Source organism: Nasonia vitripennis, chromosome 5, assembly GCF_009193385.2.
Source record: "Nasonia vitripennis strain AsymCx chromosome 5, Nvit_psr_1.1, whole genome shotgun sequence".
NCBI lineage: Eukaryota > Metazoa > Arthropoda > Insecta > Hymenoptera > Pteromalidae > Nasonia > Nasonia vitripennis.
Window position 1 is genome coordinate 27,411,507 of NC_045761.1, and position 17,904 is coordinate 27,429,410.

Here is a 17,904-nt window from a genome sequence, read left to right on the forward strand (position 1 = left end):
TTAATAAATCAAAAACAAGACGATCCGATCTTTATTACATAAATACAACTCCATAAAAGCCGCTCTAAAATCGTCTCATAAGCGCGTAAAGCCTAAGCAACTAATCTCGCTTGCAGCAGCGCTCGTCTCGACGAAGACATCGACTCCTCATCTCCAAAAGAGAGAGAGAGAGAGAGAGAGAGAGAGGCCTCGGTCGGTGTGTGTCTCTCGCACTTAAATCCCGTACACGAATTCTCCGAGGTCGCATTATTTCCGATCTATTTATAAAGCGCGAGGCGGCGACGCGCCCGTGTCTCTCTTTCTCTTTCAAGCATCATCCTATGTATCCTATATAGCAGGAGATCGAGAGACGACGACGACTACGACGAGGAGGGACGAAAAAGAGCATCAGAGCGCAGCTGCAGCCGCCTCTATTATTCCTCGATCGAGCTTCGAATAATCGAGTGCTGCTGCTCTCTGCTGCAGGCAACGCCTATATGTGCTTCAAGGCTCGCCTCGGTAGTTTTACGTCGTCGGTATGGCTCTTCTTATTTTTTGCTGCTGCTGCTGCAGCGCGAGCGGGACTTGTTTGCAAACCGGCATCGCTGGACAAAGTGTCGCGGTCGAGGCGTTGCTGCTGCCGCTGCTGCAATGGAAACGTCGAGACGAGACCTTTGCGGCCGTGGAGGTGAACTTTGTTATGTTTCTTCGAATGAGCTCTTTGGGGAACATTGTCCAAAAGTGTACGGTTTCCAATCGAGCTTGAATATTCAAAGAGGCATTCGGACGAGTAAAGTCTCTCGGCCCCCGGTTCAATCAGTCCGGCACTGCGCGGGCGGTGCAGCATATCTCTCTTTCTCGGAGCGGCATTACTACCTCGGCTTTGCCGGAATAAGTCGTCGGTCGTTGCTGCTGCTGCTGCTGCTGCTGGTTGGCTGCATCTCGCGGCAGACCAGTGGCGGGCGAGAAAGCCAACGGAATTCACACATGGCGCGTTCCGCTTCCTCCATTTTCCTCCTCTTTTGCCGCAGCGAGCTCCCTCTCCTTCTCGGAGATTTGTTTTTGCTCTCTCGGGGGGGGGGGGGGGGGGTGGATCGTAATTATCAATCGACTTTATCGCTCGTTATTTCGTGCTCTCGGATTTCCGCTGTGAGCTCGTAAAAGCAAAGACCGTGTCGCGGAATCAAAAGTCCCCGGCTCGCGGAATGTGTTTCTCGAGCACTAAGCAGCTCGTAAAATTCTCGAGTTCTCCCGGCGTATAATAACAATTAATCCCCATGATACTGTACACGGCTCCTTTCCCGAAACGCAGCAGCCACGATCTGGAGCCTCTGCGGCGCATATAACGAGACTTTAAAAAGGCGGCGCGTGCCCCGCACCTGGTATACGGTAGTATAGCGCGTAGTGAGAGAACCGGAAAAGAAAGAAACGCTGACTCGCGCGCGTGCGTATGCGACAATAAAAGTCGGGCACAATCTCTCTCTCTCTCTCTCTCTCTCTCGGCCATAGCGGTGTTTTAAGCGCAACTGTCACCCCTGGAAAATCGGAGCAGCGCAATTATTAGATCGATCCCATAACGATTCGCACGATCCTCCCCCCGATGATGTGCGAGAGAGAGAGAGAGAGAGAGAGAGAGAGAGAGAGAGAGAGAGAGAGAGAGAGAGAGAGAGAGCACCGTCACACACAGGGTGGGGACCTCTGGCGGCCTACTTTTCGCGTCCTCTCTCGTCGTTCAAAGTATCTCGGACAGCCAGCAGCAGCAGCAGCCGGGCGGTGCAGGCGTCTATGTATATATGTATGCGTCTCTGCTGTGCCCACACGGCTCGCATGGCGTTTCGCAGCGCAGCAGTGGATGGATCGTATACGTCTCGACCCAGCGGCGAATCGATAGGTCCTGGAAACTGCTGCCGCCGCTGCTGCTGCTGCTGCTGCTGCGGTGAATAGGTCGGCATGTGTGTGTATTGTTACGGCGGTTTTCCCTAAAGTTGCCGGGGTCGTTTGTTTATCGAGCGAAAAAAGCTTTCTGACTGATTAATCATATTGCCGCGATGCTTCGTTGTCGGCTGTAATCTTCGTGATGGAGTTCCCCGATTAAAATTCGGTTCTTTTTGCTTACGCCTTTAAGTATCTCGAGCGGCGATAAAAAATTCATAAACCTTCGCTAATAAAGCTGCAGAAAAAGAGCCCGTAAGAATTAATTAAAAATTCCTCCGACGCCCTCAGCCCCGCGCGATAAAAGCTTATTTTCCCTTATTCGCAAGGCGCGCGTGCGAGTGTGACTCGCAGAGAGCAGTTCTGGACGCGTTCCAGAACGCCGCCGTTCCACATATTTGTTGTGCTGTCTCTACGGCGATCGTCTCGCTCGCTCTCTCCTATCAGACTTTGTAACTCTCTTATCTCGTGACGTGTATGCGCGGGGCCGGTCGACCTAGGCTGAAAGTAGTTTCGATTCGGAAAAATCATGCCGATGGCTCGGAAAATTAAATGAGAAGAGGAGGATGATGACGAGGTGCTTTGTTTGGATGTTGCAGGCGCTGGCGTCAAGATGGAGCAGTTTCAGGCCACCCTGGACCCCAGGAAGCAGGAGTTGCTGGAGGCCCGCTTTCTCGGCGCGAGGGTGAGTTTATGCCTATTTGTTTTCTTGTAGCGTCGCTCAATATAAGCTTCTCCCTTGTGCTTGCGCTGTGTGTGAGCTCGAGAACAGGTGCGGCTCGAAAAAATCCTGAAAAATCAGCGTACGCATTACACGCGTGTGGTAGAGAGAGAGAGAGAGAGAGAGAGAGAAAAAGGCAAGTTTGAGGCGTAATCGCGCGGGGGCGCGTCGGCGGCCTTGGCTACTCGGACGGTCATGCCGCGCTGCGCCGCGAAGAGAAAAGGAAAGTCCTCTCCTCTCTTCCCCCGCGCGATGTGCGCGCTCTTGCTACGTATAGCTGCTATAGGCTGCTCCGCTAGCTCTCCGGCGGCCCACCTCGACGGATGATAAAGCGAACGGGAGCTCCGCGCTGTCGCCGCTCTCTGCACTGCCGGCCTTTTCCTCTTGTTCTATATTCGCCGATTAATTCGGATTTCCACCGCTTTTCCCCCCATCGATCGATCCTTCCGAAAATCAGCGTTACAAGCGTGAACTCGAAATGAACAATGAAAATGTCGCGCGCGAACGCACAGAAAGCTGCATCCGGCGCAAAAGTAGCAAGCAGCACGCGATATGTTAAGCAGCCTCTACGTTGTACTTATCGATCGACGAATGTGCGCTCGCGTCGTCAGAGAGCCACGTCGTGAGAGCGAACAAAAGAGAGCAAAAGCCGAAGGGGCAATTTGCATGAGGCCAAGTTTGTTGTTGGCGGGGGAGAGCGAGAGAGAGAGAGAAAGAGACACGTATTATACACATTCCTCGTCGATGCGGGAGCAAGGACCGCGAGCGCGAAAAGTATCCCTCACGCGCGCGCGGCGACTCCCCCGCGGTTGCCAAGTCGAGAGAGAGAGAGAGAATTTTCAGCGCTTCGGAAGTTCTCTCTCGACTATACGAGTATAACGCAACGTGTGTTCTTTCTTTTTTCATGGCGCCCTCCGCCTTCCGAGAACTGCAACGTGTACGTATCGACGTATCTATCCACGTATATCTATTATGAGCGCTGCAGTGTGTAGAGCCGCCGACGAAATACGCCTCACCCTTCGCGCTCGTGCTTTATACTATAAGCGGCGGCTGATTCAATTTCCACACTCGTACGTATCGAGGGTATAACGAAAACAATCCCATTCAATGCGTGCGCCGTTAATTTTATTTAATTTCCTGCGGCGCGTACGAGAAGAATCTCTCTCTCTCTCTCTCTCTCTCTCTCTCTCGGTTGAACCTTCCGCGAATGCACGTACATAGAGAGAGAGAGAGAGAGAGAGAGAGAGAGAGAGAGAGAGAGAGAGAGAGAGAGAGAGAGGATGTGTAGGTGTGCACGCGCGCGGCTGAATATACGATGGCGGCGGTGCGGGATGCTTGGAAACTGGCACCGCCGTTGCAGTCTTGCTGCTACCCGTCCTCTCTCTCACTCTCTATGCCACACGGCCATCTTTTCCTATCCAGCGCACACCGGCCTGTTCCCAGCTCTGCTGCTGTGTATCGACTTTTCTCTCTCTCTCTCTCTCTCTCCCTCTCGAGTCCGTAGCCGCGCTGATTTTTTATTCTCGCTCTGCGCCGGGAAAAAATTTTCGTTTCATCGGGAGAGAGAGAGAGAGAGGCGCAGCGGCTACATGTAAAGGGCAAAAACAAAATGGTTCCTCTTCCGGTCCAATATTCACGAGACGCTCTCTCGGCAGTCTTCCGTCTCTAGTCAGCGCAGAGCTTCGTCTTCTCAGCAGCGGCATGAGAGCCGCCCTTCGTCGCGAGCTCGATTCTCCCGCAGTGTCTCTCGCCCAGCCGCGCGCGGTAGCTCTACCCCTTCTCTCTCTCTCTCTCTCTCTCGGCCATTAGTTATTTTCTCGGAGTTTCTCGCTCGTCCGCGTTCCACACCCGACACACAGAGAGTGAGAGAGAGATAGAACCGAGCAAGCTCCGCCACGGGCGGATCGATCGGAACGGACAGCCGGCTGCTGCTTTACGTGGAGAGCTGCTGCTGCTGCCGCTGTAGTGGGTGGGCGGGAAAGGCTGCTCCGAAATTTTCGCGAGGATTCGGCCTGGAAACGCTGTGCTGCTGCTGCTGGCGAGTCGACGCAGAGGATTCCGCGCTGGGCCGAGTGTGTGGGTATTGATGCGTTCGCTGGAATGCTAATGGCCTGGCTTCTGCCGTCTGATGAATTTTTTCCTTCTCGCTCGGGTTGACGACCCTTTCACTATATGTACATACGCTCATATTTTCTTCTCCATCAGAGAATCGAACGGCCATGTTAAAGCTCGCCCGGAGCTTTAAACCGCGACATAATCCGTTTCTTCTTTCCCCGCACTAAATGCGAGGTAAATCGATCGATAGCAAATGTGTGCTGTACACGCGCGACGTCGTCGCTAATCTCGTATACGTGTATATGACGCGTCGTTTATTAACGCAGGAAAAGGTTCCACGAGTCAAGGACGCGCTTCGACGGAGGCTTCTTCGTACAGCGAATGATTTTCATAATATCGTCGCAGCAGCAAGTAATGACTTTCGATTGAATATGCGCGAGTTTATGCGCATACGCTCGGATTGGGAATTAAATAATTATACACGTCGCTCGGCTCTGACGTAAATACGAAATCAAGCTCGTTCTTGTCGCGGGCTATTAAGATTAACGCGCGTTTCTTTGGAAAAGGGAGCAATATATTGAGAATAATTTTTTTAAAGACCGACTGACAAACGAACGATGAAACCGCACGGCAAACATATCGTTGACGAGCAGTCGCGGTGTCATTCTTCTCGAAGGCTATATAAGCGCGCGTGTTAACTCCGTCAGGCAGAGAGTGAGACACCCGCCCGCCCGCGCGAGTACCTTATCTCATTTCCATAAGCTAACCGCGCTCGTTTTTCTTATCGATTACTTCACGACTCTGGACAAACACGCGATTTTTCTCTTCTGTAATAACCAAACGAAGAATACACAAATACGTTTGAAAAGTGTTTAGCCGTCGCTCGCTCAATTAGTGTGAAAAGAGCGGTCCGATCGTAGAATCAATGCTGGAAAAATACTCGATGGCTCCGAAAGCTCTCAATAATAATCACCTGTATTCGAGAATAGTATACAGGAGGCGATAACGATTCGAGCTTGCGAAAGGATACATCGGAGGCTGGAGGGGGGGGAAAAAAGAAGCCGCTAATTCTCGATAAGTTTTCGCGGTCACGCCAACTCCGGCGCTCGCGCGCAGTTCAACTTTGGCCTAGGTCCTCTCTTTCGTGAAACATGCAGGCGTCTCTCTCCGCTCGACGTAGTCGCGGCGCCACTGGGCGCCGGGTCGCGCAAAGTAATGCAGTATTTAGCGCGAGAGCGCTCTCTCACTCTAGCGGTGCAGTGCGCGCCGCGTATTATCGATCGCGCATCGGCGGGGGCGGCTCTGCGAAGGAAGGAAGGAAGGAAGGAAGGGTAAAGGGCAAGGGAGGGGATCAGCCTGTGTGTCTGCGCTCTCTTTCGAGATATTTTCCTCATCCACACCCCCTCCGCCCCCCCCCCTCGCTGTCCTGGTGCTGCTGCACTTTCTTCCTCGTTTCGTCCGATCCGACTGCATCGGGACGCGAGGGGCTGGTTTTTCGGATGCTGTTGTGGCCAACATGGCGGAAACCTCCTCCGCCATGTTTGCTCATTCGGAGCACCGGGAATTTTTCTCTATTAGACGAGCGGGAGTATCGGTTACACAAATCCGGCTGCGCAAACCGGCGGAGTCGGGGGCACAGGACACAAGAAGTCTCCTCCTTGATATTATCGACCAGCAGGCTAGCTCTAAACGCAAGGTGTGCGTACAAACTAGAGTAGCAGCGGTAGCTGCAATGGTCTCCATGGCAGCGGCATCCTACTCGGATATACCCATCCCCTCCCATCTAGTGCACGAGGAGGCTATTAATAGGCTCTATTAATAGTGCGGATTTGTACAGGAGAGATATACTGCGCCGATGCTCTTGGAGACACACGCTCGAAGCCGATTTTCGGATCGGTGTATTACTGACTCTCGAGAGTTATTTTTCCTCGGCACAATGCACAGCAGGCGATTAGTCACGTGAGCGCCCCGCTATCTTATCTGCGCCGGAGAGAATTTCGCGTGCCGTATACTGTAGGAGCCGTAGGAAAATTATTATTTATACGCCTCTTGCTTTCCGTTCGGTGATTTGCCGCGATGCGACGTGTCGAGAGCTACTTTATCGTATTTTTAACGCGCAGCTCGGGCCGCAATGAGAAACTACGGTGGCATTTATAGAGCGTAGCCGAAAACTACGGCTGTACTTTCTAATTCCACGAGACACGTAACTATATATATCAACAGCTCGCCTTTCAAAGTATACGCGTGACATTCCGTCGAGTGGCGCGATAACGCTCGAATTTTTTGAATTTCGCGCGCACTTCAAACGCGTGCAAAGGTCGCGAGCAAGCGGTGGCCTGGCAACGCGAAAACTGCCCATCTATGGCCTCGACTCGCGCTTATGCACGTGTGTGACTGTGTGCACGAAGTAGCTCGCGCGAGCTCCGAGAGACGAAGGTCGCGGCTTGCCTTCGATCCGATTCCTCTCGTCTGTTCGCTGCGACGTTTTTTCTCTCTCTCTCTCTCTCTCTCTCTCAGTCGGAGCATCGGAGGCGCGTCCGCGATTTCTCGGTCGATGGGCTTGCGGAGGCGAGATTTGCTCCCGCGATTAAAGCCGACGGCGAGCAAACAACCGAAAAACAGCAGCGAGTCTAATCGCAAATCAAACGCAACGACGCCGACGACGACGGCGTTCTCTCCTGTCCCGTATCGATCATCTCTCGCCGTCTAAAATTAAAGCTCCGCGAAGCTCGAGCGCGCAGACGTGTATCTCTCTCGCAGCAGCGGGTTCGTCGTCGCGCTTCCAAATCGAATTAGTATGGCCGGGATACCCTCGAAGGCCGCCACCAACATGCCTGATGTAAATTTTTCATCGTCGCGCGTTTCATCAATCGAATCAGTACTCGATATGAGATTTCACCGCGATTACAGGCACTGGTAGCTTCGCCGCGACGCTACGTCGGAAGGAACTACGTAGCTATGCGGGTCGAGGCGACGTTGCCGGTTCTATAGCTATAAGTAGCTGCTCAGCTCTTGCCGATATTACAGTTGCCGCTTGAAGCGATGTCTTCGTCCGAAAATCGCGGCCATTCGACATAATACAATCTTCCTCCGCAATCCGCTCACTGTATAATACGCTCGCGCGCGTATGTAACGTATACGCATTTAGAAAGTCCGGCAGCTCACGTGTACTGCGTATACGTACTGCGAGGCATCTCCGCTAACGCATCCGCCGGTAATTAGCACGGAACGATTTTCGCGATCGATGCGAAGGGAAATCCTCGCCGCCGCGACTACGCCTATGCAATGTTGCCGGATTTTTTCTCTCGCTACACACTGCACACGCGCGCGCGCCCCGATTAATTGCCTCTCGCCGCGAGAAGGGCATTGCGTAACGAGTGTGTACGCATACGACATTTCGGGCTGTGCGTAAAAAATGTAGCAGAGGTCTGCGTCCCGATGCTATTGGCTCAGGGCTTGCACCGGGCAGCTCGTGAGGGAAGCGCGCGCGATTATGCTGTCGGAGTCGAAAAGTGCAGACCCTCGACGTAATAGGTCGAGGCGTCCATGTTTGAATGAAAAAAATCGTAATTGGGCGATAAGGCGACGGAACATGCGCTGCGTGTGTGTATCGAACCGCAAATATTGACTCCGAAGCATACGTGACCTTCGCATTTTGTTTTCCTTAATCTCGAGCGAGCGAGCACAATTGGCGGCGCGGATTACAAAACAGCCGGCGTATACACAATCGGCAGCTCGGCGGATGCGTTTTTCCCCTTATCTCTCTCGTGATAAGGCGGCGAACTGCTCGTGACGCACTATTCGATTACGAGTCGAATCGTCTCTTTGAAATACCTAACGAGAGCTTTAGAATCCCCAGCGAAAAGGCTGCTCGAAAAAGGAGCTCGAGCGACGGGGCATACATATGTGCAGTACGAGTGTGCACACGACACACACACACGTAGAACATATCCACGGCGAAAGTCCCTCTAGTCGATGCGGCGGTGGCGAATTCCCGCGGCTTGTACACAGCAGCAGCAGCAGCAGCGCGGCGGTGAACGACCGGAGCGCACGTAACGCTCTGTGTGCTCGACGACGACGAGCGCCATTGCAGCCGCGCCTCTCAAGTGCGAGAGCGCGATGTAATTGGGACTCGCGCGCGCGGATTTGACTTTTGACGCGCGATTATAATCGAGATTTCATAGGGGAAGGAGGCTTCTTTTCGGGGAGCATCGTGGTTCCGGTCGGTGCGGGTGTACCGAGAAGAGCTGCAGCGCCGTTGAAACTCACTCTCTCTCTCTCTCACTCTCTCCCTCTCGCGGTGTACATCCTTGTGATTGGGATCAATACGCTTAACCACGCGGCGGCGACACGCCGCCATTGGTTCTCTTTCCGCCGCTGCTTCCACCTGTTTCTCTCGCCTACGCCACTGCCCTTTGCGCTCCGAGAGCTGATGCAGCAGGAGCAGCAGCGATGCGCTTTTCTTCTTTGGGCTGCAGCGATGCTCGCGTGCGAGTCTACGCCTCTGTTCCCCGACAAGGATGAGGAGGAGGAGGAGGAGGAGGAGGAGAGGCAGAGACGCTGCACTCGTTGGAATTCTATATGCGGCGCTGAGGCGAGGATTCGATTTGTTGCTGCTCTCCGTGTCTTTGCCCGCGACGCTTTTGTTTCGCTGTCCGTCAGCGCCGATTGAACGCTATACCTTCTGGAGGTGACATCCGAATCCAAGATCCGCGTATCAATATAACACACCTCTCGTCGCATCAGCCCAGCCATTCGAGAAATTTCGAGTATTCGCACCGGCCGCGCGACGAGAACTCGACCAATAGCGGCGGCCATTGTTTCATTGTCAATTGCATTTCGTGTCAAAGGGGCGTTGCGCAACGTAGGACGTAGCCGCGGATTATGTTATATGCTTACGCAACTCCGACAGGCGAGCGAGCGAACGGAAGAGAAAACGAATCTTATGTGCGAACTGCGCCTCGCGTTTCGGGATTATCGGGAACGCGATTAACGAGTCGAAAACGCGCGGCGAATCTCGGCGGAGAAGCGTTTTGAAAACACTACACTGCAGCGTTATGTGTGCGGCAGAGTCGAAAAATAAGCCGCGTTTATCGAAATATTCGATTCAAGGCTGGCGCAAATACCGATAGCATAACAATGAAGTCCCGAGCAGCGGGCACGGAGCGTCGCGCAGAAAGTTTAATCGCGCACTCATCGCGTGTAAAATTAGAACAGACCCTGAAGTTATCTCGCTTTGTGTGTGTGTGTGTGTGTGTGTGTGTGCGTGCGTGTACGCGCGCGAGCGAGCGGACTCTTTGCCGGCGTCGATAAAAAAGAAACTCCAGAGCAGCCAAGTCCAGACGTCGGTGTCCAAGTTCTCGAAAATAAGAGAAGGAGGAAGACGAAGAGGAAGAAGAAGGGTATCTCGAAGCCGTCTTTAAATACACGCTTTCATAAAGGTAGATCTGTCATATCGGTAGAGCCGTAGCGGTTGGCTACCGAATTTAACGTCTCGCGAGAGCCTCGTGACCCATTGTACACGTGTACGCGGGGACGACACTGCTTCGAATAATCGAGGCACATGCGCAGAAAGAGATTTTGTAACATCTCGCGCGCGGGCTCTGCCGAGCCGTCTGCCCCCCCCCCCCTTTGGCTTTGTACATCGCAGGAGGGTAGGCCATAATGGCGGAGGAAGGAAAAGATATACGCAGGCATTGTCGAGATTCGCGCGTTATGCAATGCGGGAGGACCGAGCGAGATGGAGAGAGAAGTAAGCGCGATTTTTCGAGCCGAGTCAAAGAAGCTCGCCCCGCCGGTCTCAAGGACGTTTGCCGATACTCGTGTACACTCTCTTGACGACAATGGGATTATTCGCACAGTCTCCCTTCCCCGCCACTCTCTTCGCCCTAATCGTATACCTGCAGGTGCCGACAGGTGCAACAGGTGAGGGAGAGTCGAGCTGCCCAACCGATTTTTCCTTCATTTGTATGCGCGCGTAGCTGTAGCTCAAAAAAGGAAAAGGAGGCGGCGAGTCTACACAACATAACGCCTTATAAATTTCGCCTTCGAGCGGTTTACAAGCTCGGGGGCTGCTTGACTCGGATACGCTGCGGTGGACGACGCCGCCGCCGCCGACTATCCCCCCCCCCCCGTGAAGCGACTCGCGCGGGAGTAACGAGCGATAGGGCTGCGCTACTGATCTGCAGGTGCGGAGCAACGAGACTCGGGCCCGGCGGCTTCTTAAAGCCGATGGACGGAAAGGATTTTCCGCGGCAACCCTTTCGGATGTCGGTAACCGAGCTCTCTGCTTAACGCACGCAAACGGTCGCCGAGAAAAAAAGACGCCAGACGCGCAGTGGCGTAACGGCCGAGCCGAGTGTCTCCGGCGGTGCTATTTTTGCTGCTCGCATACCGTCCGGAGACTCGGCTCTCTGCGGAGGCGGTAACGAGTGCACGCGCCGAGGCATAATTGAGCGGAGCGATGATGCTGCCGCTGCACTGCCGAACCGAACCTCACCCTCTCTCGCGCGAGCGGATGTTATGTAGGTAGAGTCTCAGCTCGTTCCAGATGGCTTTCGGAACGCCAGTGCGAGTGCGAGAGAGAGAGAGAGAGAGAGAGAGAGAGAGAGAAAGCTCGACTGCAGCACAACCGCCGGGCGCGAGAGAGGGATTTCAACCCTTGATTACACCGCGCGCGTTATTATCATCTTGATTCAATCGGCGACGACGCCTCGAGAGCCGGTTCTCGTGCCAACTCGCCGTCGCTCGCGCTCGATGAGAGTGAGTATATAAACAAATCGGAACAGCGCCGGCAGCGGGAACTTTACGAGCCCCCATGCGCGTAATTAAATGCCCTCGTAAAGGACGTTTATCGAGTCGAACTTTCCGAGCAGTGCAGGTGCTCTCTCGCAGGCGCGTTTCATAAACAGCCGTGACCGGCGAGCGCTTATACACTTATTAGACAGTGTACTGCATGGCAGTGTCCGTGTGCGGAAGAGAGCGCGTTAGACGACTCGCGCACTGCCTCCCTTCCTCCGCGCAGCCCTCGGCAACGGGCGCACACGAACAAAGCCAGCGCTGCGCCGGTGTCGTGACCGGCTATATATATATACATGTATATCGCGTCTTTTGCCTGCACGTTCCGGGGGCCGGGCGCAGAAGCGAGCTCTCCGCACACCAGCACTCTCTCGCACGCATCCGTGTGCACGTACATATCTGTATAGTAGCGCGGCAGCGGCAACGAAGGAATATAGCACGTATACACGAGAGTGAGAGAGAGAGAGAGAGAGAGAGAGGGTCGGAGCGGTAGCGGTGGCGGCCGCAGCGCAGAGCGCCGTGCTTCGAGCGCAAAATTTTCCAGTGCTCAGGCTGTGTCTCGGCCGCGTGGACGGGATCGTCGGCAGTCGAGCGGTGGGTCTCTCTGTCCCCTGCACAGCGCGTAATACGCTATAGCCGCGCGCGAAGAGCGAGCGAGAGAGAGACAGACGCAGACAGCGAGACAGGGACGGGCGGAGGGGAAACGCTCTTTCTTTCCTTCCAGCCCGCTGCTTCGTCGCTCTTATTTCTCGCGCTCGCAGGTCATAAGCACGGCGCGTCGATATAGTCGACCGGCGAGTGCGGAACCGTGTGTGCTCTCTCTCTCTCTCTCTCTCTCTCTATCCGACGGTGATGTGCAGCAGTAGTGAATTTGTGCTCGTCTGCTAGTCGTGACTTCTGACGCATCGCAGTAGTGTGCTCTCTGGCAACATTGAGGGAATCGGCGGCAGAGATAGAGTACCGCAGAGGACTCGCGGATGAGCAGGAGCAACCCGAGTGGATGTGGAGCAAGGCGGTGAAGAGGAAGAACAAGCCGCGCGGCCGTCGTCGCGCGCGTCCTGTGCGTGAAGCAGCGGCAGCCGAGGCGGCAGCAGGAACGATGACGTTTAAATGGCGATAAGAAGGAAATCACGGCTCGTCGTGTGCAGCAGCAGCTCGGGCCATCACGGCGCCGGCGGGGCTGCCACGCTCGCCGCCGTCGGAGGGCCCGCCCAGGCGGTCGCCGTTATCCCGGAGCGACGACGTCGACGTCGAGGCTCGGTAGGTTATAAGTGCAATAGCTCTCCTCCGGAATCCAAAGATCCACCGAGCGCCGCCATTGATCCCCGCGAGTGTTTACACGCGCGAGCGAGAGAGTAGAAAATGGCTGAATATCCGAGAGAGAGAGAGAGAGAGAAGATTTACGTAGGTGTCGAGGCTCGCGATAAGGCCGGCATAGCATAGTCGGCTGGCTGGCTTTTCTCCGAGAGCGGGAGGGGGGCAGTTTGTGTTCTCCTCCCCCCCTCTCTCTCTCTCTCTACGCTGCTCTCGAGAGCGCGGCGACACACGAGATTGCACAGCTGTGTGCATGCGCACGCAACCGACGTTGTCCGAGTCCGGCTGCCCTCCGCCTTTTCGGACTGCCCTACACCCCGACGTTTTTTTACCTCAATTATGCAACCGGATCGCTTTCGCAAGTCGCCCGTTCGAATCTCGACCCATCGATCGCCGCACGAATTTTTTTTCTCTCGGAGGATGGTCGCAACCTTGACACGCTTGACTCTCTCTCTCTCTCTCTCTCTCTCTCTCTCGTAGCAGAATAATAACGCTCGACGAAAGACGGAGTCGAGAAAATTTCCACGATGCCGAAAGGAAAAACGCTTTGTCCGCGCATCTCGCGCGCAGCCAGCAGAAACCCAATCCCTTTGTCTCTCGTCCGTCCTCAGCTCTCGGGGCTGCGGCAACGGAAAAATCTAATCCGGCGCCTTATACCCGAGAGAGCGAGCTGCTGCGTGACCCACACTGCTCTCTCTCTCTCTCTCTCTCTCTCTCTCTCTCTCTCTCTCTCTCTGCGCGCTCGAGATTCATGAGCGCCGCTGCGCTGCTGCCGGCCAAACGAAGCGAGCGGCCGGTGCATGTCTCCCGTATTGATCCTTTCGATAGTAAGTGGCTATATACCGACGAGAGCGCAGCCACACACACACAGCAGCAGCAGCTCTTTATGTATACACACCGGTCTCCTCCGGTCTAGGTCTGCGATCCGTGGCTTTTTTCTGCTCCGATTTCGCGTTGAGAATCCCTGCGCCGGGATAAGTTCGGCAGGGTGCAGTCCCTCCCCCTTGCGGTTGCTATTCCGAAGAGTAACATCATCTCGCTGATTAATTTTGAGAGCTCCGAAACTCCAAATTGCCGAACGGAGTCGCGAGGGATCATCGAGTCATCGCGAAAGAAAAGCCTCGGGAGAGGGAAAATTCGCCACGAGAGCCGTTCGTACAGCGACGTGCATACCCGCAGCGCACGACAGTTGAGCTCGGGGGGAGGTAGAGCAGCAGCGGCAGCGGCAGCCTCGCCTCTCTCGCAGGCAGGTTCGACCGGTGAACCTTCGCTTGCGGAATCTACTCTCGAATGTCCGGGAAGAAAGAGAGAGAGAGAGAGAGAGAGAGAGAGACGGAGAGAGAATCCGAGAGGGCTCCGCCGCCGCCTATTTTGCCACGTACCGACTTATACACGCGCAGATAAACACGCGCATGTATAGGCAGTCCTTAAAGAGCCAGGTGTGCACCTCTCCTCTCTCTCTCTCTCTCTCTCTCTCTCTCTCTCTCGCTCGCTCGCGCGGCCTGTGTGCAGTATGGTCGTGTCTCCGTCGCTCGGACGATGGGAGAGCCGACTCGATGCGTAACCTTCCTATTCTTTCTCTTCTTTCTCTCCACGGCGACGTTTCGAAGAACGGCCGAGCGGAGGATTTTAAAGGATCGAGCGCGCCGTGCCTCGGACGCGAAAACTTATATATTCGATAGTTTATACATAAAGGCAGACGCGCGCAGTGACATCACTCCCGCATTGTCGTCCGTCGGAGGTACGGCTCGCGATCAGCGGCAAAAAACAGAAACGGTCCGTCATCGACTACTTTGTTTCCAAGACGTCCCATATCCCCCCCCCTCTACGCTCGCATTTTCATCGTCTATTACAAGTATACACGCGCACGCGAGATTTTCTCTCTCCGTATAAGCGTACTATCCGCTGTTATGCGGCAAGTCTGCGTGACTAATTAGTTACTACCGGTTCCAAAAGTGTTGGCTCTCTTTCTCGTCTCTCTCTCTCTCTCTCTCTCTCTCTCCCCTACGTACATACGAGAGAACGGAACGCGCCGAGAGAAAGAGAGATACTATACAACACACGTACACGCGCGCGCGCGCGCACACACACAGGAGGAGGAGTAAACGTACTCGCCTTTTCGAGGCAATCGAGCGACGAGGATCGGAGCCGAGCCGGGGAAAAATCAAGCAACGTGAATCTCGTGATCTTCCGACCATATAGCGAGCGCGAAAGAGAGAGAGAGAGAGAGAGAGCTACGTTCCTTCTTATCGACGTGTGCCGTGCTCCGCGATGTTACGGGCTAATTTTAGAAGCGAGCTCTGCTGGGATCTCTGTGTGTCCCTCTTATTCGCGCGAGCGCGGGGTAGAGCATTTATCATCGCGACGAACGAGAGAAAAATTCACGCGAACCAGAATAACGATTATGTCAGGCGAGCCGTCTCTCTGCAACTTTGTCGCTTATAGTACATAGCGCTCGTGCGCGTTTAAATAATTCCCGCGATCGATCGGGCGTCAGGTTTCTTTTTTCCCTCCGTTGGCTTCGTAAACTTGAGAATCGTTGTGACTGCGCGGCGACTAGAGCCGAATGTGTCGTCCGAGAGAGAAAAAAAGAAACAACGGTCGCTCGCTGCCGGATATAATCGAGGAGCGATGACCCATTTTAGATTATAAGCGTGACGCCATAGTCGGATTATTATTCCCGCCGTTATATTCTAATCGTCCTCTCTCTCTCTCTCTCTCTCTCTCTCCCTCCCTCCCTCCGATGCGATATTTCGCAATCTCGCGCATTATACGCTCGTTATTTCGGTGCATATAGATATAATATAACACGGGAGTATATAAACACGTTCGCCGCAGCTCGGCGATAAGATCGATATACGAGTCTGTTGGGACGAGAGAAAGAAGACTTTCTGCCAAACTCAGCTCGGTTGGGCGATTATAACGTCTTTTCAATTACCGGCTTATTCCGAGTGTGTAAGCGTCGCAATAAAGCCAGCGCGAGCTGACAGGATGCAATTTGAGTTTACACAGCTCGTTTTTACAACCTGTATGTAAACGTATATGCGTATGTAATTCCGCGGGGAGTGTCCGCCGCGGAGGCGGAAAGCAGTATAGCACATAAGAGAGTAAGTAGCGCCGCGTGTCAATCCGATGTGTCGTCGTTGTCGTCGTGAACTTGCGTGACGTGTGCAGGGAGAGAGAGAGAGAGAGAGAGCTACACGCTATACACGTATAAGATGGCCGCTTTTATCGACGTAATTGCGAATTTATTCCGAGCCCACCGCTCGCCAGCCTCGTCGTCGTCTTTCACCGAGTGCAGCACCACATACGCGTGATCGATAACATTGCTCGGCGATACGTGTGTATACAGACACGTCGTTGTTTAGGCCTACTACTCAGTCCCCCTCTTTTGTGTCTCTCTCTCTCTCTCTCTCGCGCGCGCGCGCGCGCGACTACCTGCAGCGGCATTGCGCGCGTATAAATAAACTTTTGTATTACCGTATACTATCCGCGCCGCGAGCGAGCATCTTCTTAGCGCGAATAAGGCCAGTGCAGTGCGAGCGAGCACCGCTGCAGAACAAAACAGTGTTGCCGTCGTCTCGTCGCTGCTGCTGCAAAAGAGCAGGGCTCCGATTGGATCCGTCAATCCTGCTGCTTCTTCGGCCGCCTCTCCCCCCTCGGTATATTCACGCGAGTCGGTCTGTATATATACGTATATACAGGCGCGCGCGCGCGAGCGGAGAGAAGAAGAGCCGCGCGAAGAGAAAAAAGATGGAGCGCCGAATGATAGGTGGATGACGAGGCCAATTGGTCGTACGCGATTACGCGATGGTAGCCTATATAGTCGCAGCTAACCTGGTTCTGGAAAGCCGAGTTGGGCTCCTTGGAAGAGGCGCTCGACTATAGCTTGCGAATCGTATATCGAAGCGCGAGGATCTACTCGTCTCCGTCGGCTCGGCAATCTGCATTACCGTCCGCCCCTTTTCTTTCGGATACACCGCCGCGCGCCACTGATATCGACGACGTGCCTCTCTTCGCTCTGGTCTCTCGCCGTACACACGGACACTCGCGCACACACACACAATTGAGGCTTTCTCGCGGGATCGTATTATTCACCGAGCAAATATTTTCATTCTATAACCTTATCGACGCCTCGGCGATACGGGCTGTGAAAAAATTTTCCGTTTGGCCGCTCTTACGCTCTAGGAGATTCCCTTTCTTGAGTACATTTACGCTAGACTAGCGAACGAAGTTTTGCGTCGTCGCGAGCACGTGCCGTAGGGCGAAGGTCGTGCTCGCGGTCTTCTTACCGACCGGGCTGTGCACTGCAACCACGGCGCTCTTCGAATTCCACAGCCGTTTCGTGAGAGTTTCGTTGCCTGTGTGTGTGTGTGTATACCTACGTAGAGAGAGAGAGCGAGCTATGGCAGTCTTTTTGCGCGGCCGATCAGCGCAACCTCGCATCAGGTCCCTGCTTTATCCAGCGCATGCACATCGCCGCGCGCTTACGTGTTCGGAGCTCGCCAGTACTGCTCTGTATGTGTGTGTGTGTATATCCCGGTTACCGGGTAGTCTCGCAGTTGGTTGATGCTGCAAGGGCGCTTATATTTTTCGGGGCCAAGGCTTGATGGGATTTATACGGGGGGACGAGGTGGTCATGCTGATGCGGCATCGCATTTTGAATTTATCGCAGCTCGCTTATACATGTACGCTAGTGCTCCGCTTTTCTGTATTGTTGCAATGATTCTACATATTCATACATGAGGGGAAGATGCAACACGTGTATGTGTCGTCTGCATTGCAGGGTGGTCAGAGCAACGCGTCGAGTAAAAATGCGCTTAACAACAGTCAGTCGTCGTCGATGCCGAACGCCGCCGCCGTCAGGTGCGGGCAGCCGACTGCCCTGGGAATAGACTGGACACGCCGCGAAAATGCCACCTCACGTGATCACCAGCGCAACTCGTCCTCCAGCCACGCACAGGGCCAACTCTCTCAGGTATATACCGATGCTGCGTGACCGTCGATCGGATGCTTGCTTCACAGCTCTGACAAACTTTCTCTCTCGCGCGCCGATAATTTCTCCCTTCTCCCATGCAGTCTATAATGTAGATGTGAAGGGAAAT

The 17,904-nt window shown here is 54.2% G+C and overlaps 1 protein-coding gene across 14 annotated transcripts in view; it reads left to right on the forward strand.

Annotated features, from left to right (window-relative positions):
* The window catches only part of LOC100117339 (serine/threonine-protein kinase tousled-like 2), a 37,315-nt gene that overhangs the window by 3,197 nt on the left and 16,214 nt on the right, over positions 1 to 17,904 (forward strand). For 5 of the 14 annotated variants that reach the window (XM_032600896.1, XM_008208630.3, XM_016985774.3 and 2 more), the window contains exons 3-4: positions 2,511 to 2,596; positions 17,586 to 17,777. In XM_032600896.1, the coding sequence (XP_032456787.1) occupies positions 2,511 to 2,596; positions 17,586 to 17,777 (278 nt within the window). Of the gene's footprint in view, positions 1 to 2,510; positions 2,597 to 12,032; positions 12,746 to 17,585; positions 17,778 to 17,904 lie in introns of those variants that run through there. The other 9 variants (XM_031931348.2, XM_008208637.4, XM_001601559.6 and 6 more) reach the window with 4 other exon arrangements.